Source organism: Falco rusticolus, chromosome Z, assembly GCF_015220075.1.
Source record: "Falco rusticolus isolate bFalRus1 chromosome Z, bFalRus1.pri, whole genome shotgun sequence".
Taxonomy (NCBI): Eukaryota; Metazoa; Chordata; class Aves; order Falconiformes; family Falconidae; genus Falco; species Falco rusticolus.
This window is the reverse complement of record NC_051210.1, coordinates 73290324-73292699: the sequence shown is the minus strand read 5'-3', so window position 1 is coordinate 73292699 and position 2376 is coordinate 73290324. Positions and strand designations below refer to the sequence as shown.

Sequence of the window (2376 nt, the reverse complement as noted above, 5' to 3'; positions counted from 1 at the left end):
CTGCTTCCCATGTCCTTCCGCTAGTTCCCAGTGCCTCCCACTGCTACCCACTGCCCCCCAGTGCTTCCCATTGCCTCCCACTGCTTCCCACTGCCCCCCACTGCTTCCCACTGCTTTCCGCTGCCTCCAACTGCTTCCCACTTCCTCCCACTGCTTCCCACTGCTTCCCACTGCTTTCCACTGCCACCCACTGCCTCCCACTTCCTCTCACTGCATCCCACTGCTTCCCACTGCATCCCACTGCCTCCCACTGCTTCCTACTACTACCCACTGCTTCCCACTGCTTCCCACTGCTTCCCACTGCCTCACAGTGCTTCCCATTGCTTCCCACGGCCTCCCACTGCCTCCCACTGCTTCCCACTGTGTCCCATTGCCCCCCACTGCTTCCCATTGCTTCCCACTGCCTCCCATTGCTTCCCACTGCCTCCCACTGCTTCCCACTGCCTCCCACTGCTTCCCACTGCCTCACATTTCCTCCCTTCCTGTTGCCACCGCTGGGACTACCTTTCCCATCCCACTGGCACCCCCAGGACAGTCTCTGCCCACAGGCTGAACACTCTTATCCCACTCTCCCTTGCAAGGGCCATGCCTTGAGCAGGGTCAGCCCACGTGGCCCTGCCCGGGCTGTCCCATCGCTGTGCCCCAGCTCACCCCCGCTGTCCCCAGACTGGCAGGTCACCCACAGCCTGCAGGACGCCTCCCGGGAGCATGCGGCTGAGCGGGGCCGCCTCTCGCAGGAGGTGAGGGCACGGGAGCAGAGCCTGGAGCAGATGCGGCTGGAGCTGGCGTGGGCCATGGCAGAGCTGCAGCGAGCGTGGCGGGAGGGCAACAGCAGCCGGCAGGAGCTGGGCAACCTGAACGTCAAGCTGGGGCACACCAGGCAGGAGCTGGCTGTGCTGCAGGAGGAGATGCAGGAGGTGCAGGGGGAGCTCAGGGCCAGCAAGAGTACTGTGAGCAGCCTGCGTGCCTGCGTGAATACAGGTAGGGCCATGGTGGGGTTGGGGGGACAGGCAGTGATGCTGCCGGGGGGATGTGGGGGCTGGTCACAGCCAGGCTGGCCTCCTGAGCACCCGTGGGAGGGCGAGTGCCTGAGCTGTGCCCCTGCCCCCAGATTGCTGCCCCTCAGGCTGGGTGCTCTACAGGGGCAAGTGCCTCTTCATCTCGATGAGCAGGAAGACGTGGTGGGAAAGCCGTCATGACTGCAGAATGAAATCCGCTCAGCTGCTGGTCCAAGGCAACTGGCCAACCTGGACACTGCCGGTACAGAGCCGGGGGGGCTGCAGCACCCCAGGGGGCTGTGGGCAATGGTGGGGCTGGGCAGAACCCCGTGGCGCCAGTGGCATGGCAGCTGTGGACATGCTGAGGTGGCAGCGCAAGCCCTGGGTGCCCGTCCCAGCAGCCTGCGGGGAGGAGCATGGTAGCCCCGTGGCTCCTGGGAACCAGGTGGGCACTGGCCATGGGGCAGGTGCTTGACAGCTTCTCTTGTCCCCAGCAATTTTTGGTGATGAGTGATGAAGCGTACTGGATTGGAGCACAATTTTCTTCTGACTCTAAGAGGACTGTTGTATGGCAGGACAGCAAGCAGTTCTACCCGTAAGTGCAGTGGTCCTTGACACAAAGCACCAGCCCTTTAGCCATGCCAAGGACATGCTGTTTCCATCCTGTGAGTCCCCCCTGGCCAAGGGAGTGATGCTCAAATGATCAGCATCCTGAGGAAGGGGTCCTGGGCAGAGCCCAGCTGCAGGGTTCACTGCCAGATCTCCAACTGGCAGAGCAGGAGGCTGGGGGGAGGAATGTGGCCCTTCCTCGGACTTGTCCTAGTGCCAGGTGTCCCACCTGCCACAGCAGCAGTGGGGCCTGTGAGAAGGGATGTCCACAGTGTGGGTGCTGTCACTGCCCCTCTGAAACATGCTCTGTCTCCTAGGCCCAACCATTCTGCAGAGTGTGGCATGTCAGCTAACGGGAATATAGAAAGTTCAAAATGTGTGAGAAAGTACCAGTGGATCTGCGAGCAGCCCCCGATGCTGAGCAGCCCATCCAAGACCTCCCTTTCTTTCCTGGACAAGGACTGACTGTGCTGCCACCCACCTCTGTCACAGGACTCAGGGGCAGGAGCTGGGGGTACACCCCAAGACCCTCTCCGCTGTGCACACGATGTCTCAACCACAACAAAGCACTGGGGGACAGTGTCTGTATTATAAAGCAAGGCTCACGGAAAGCAGATTTTACTCCCCTCTTTCACACTCATGCATACACTTATATCACCTTGCACCAGCCTTCTGCGTATCCCTGTGTGCCTGCATTAGCCAGTACAGCTCACAGTGACCCAAAACCCCAGTGTGGAGTCCAGCCCCCCCCAGCTGTGCCCCCCCAGGG

General features: G+C 61.4%; 1 protein-coding gene across 1 annotated transcript in view; it reads left to right on the top strand.

Annotated features, from left to right (window-relative positions):
- LOC119140996 (B-cell differentiation antigen CD72-like) overlaps positions 1–2072 on the top strand; it is a 5194-nt gene extending 3122 nt beyond the window's left edge. The window contains exons 3-6 of the mRNA XM_037372652.1: positions 667–981; positions 1112–1260; positions 1493–1593; positions 1925–2072. Of these exons, the coding sequence (XP_037228549.1) occupies positions 667–981; positions 1112–1260; positions 1493–1593; positions 1925–2072 (713 nt within the window). The remainder of the gene's footprint in view (positions 1–666; positions 982–1111; positions 1261–1492; positions 1594–1924) is intronic.
- The last annotated feature ends 304 nt before the right edge of the window (positions 2073–2376 follow it).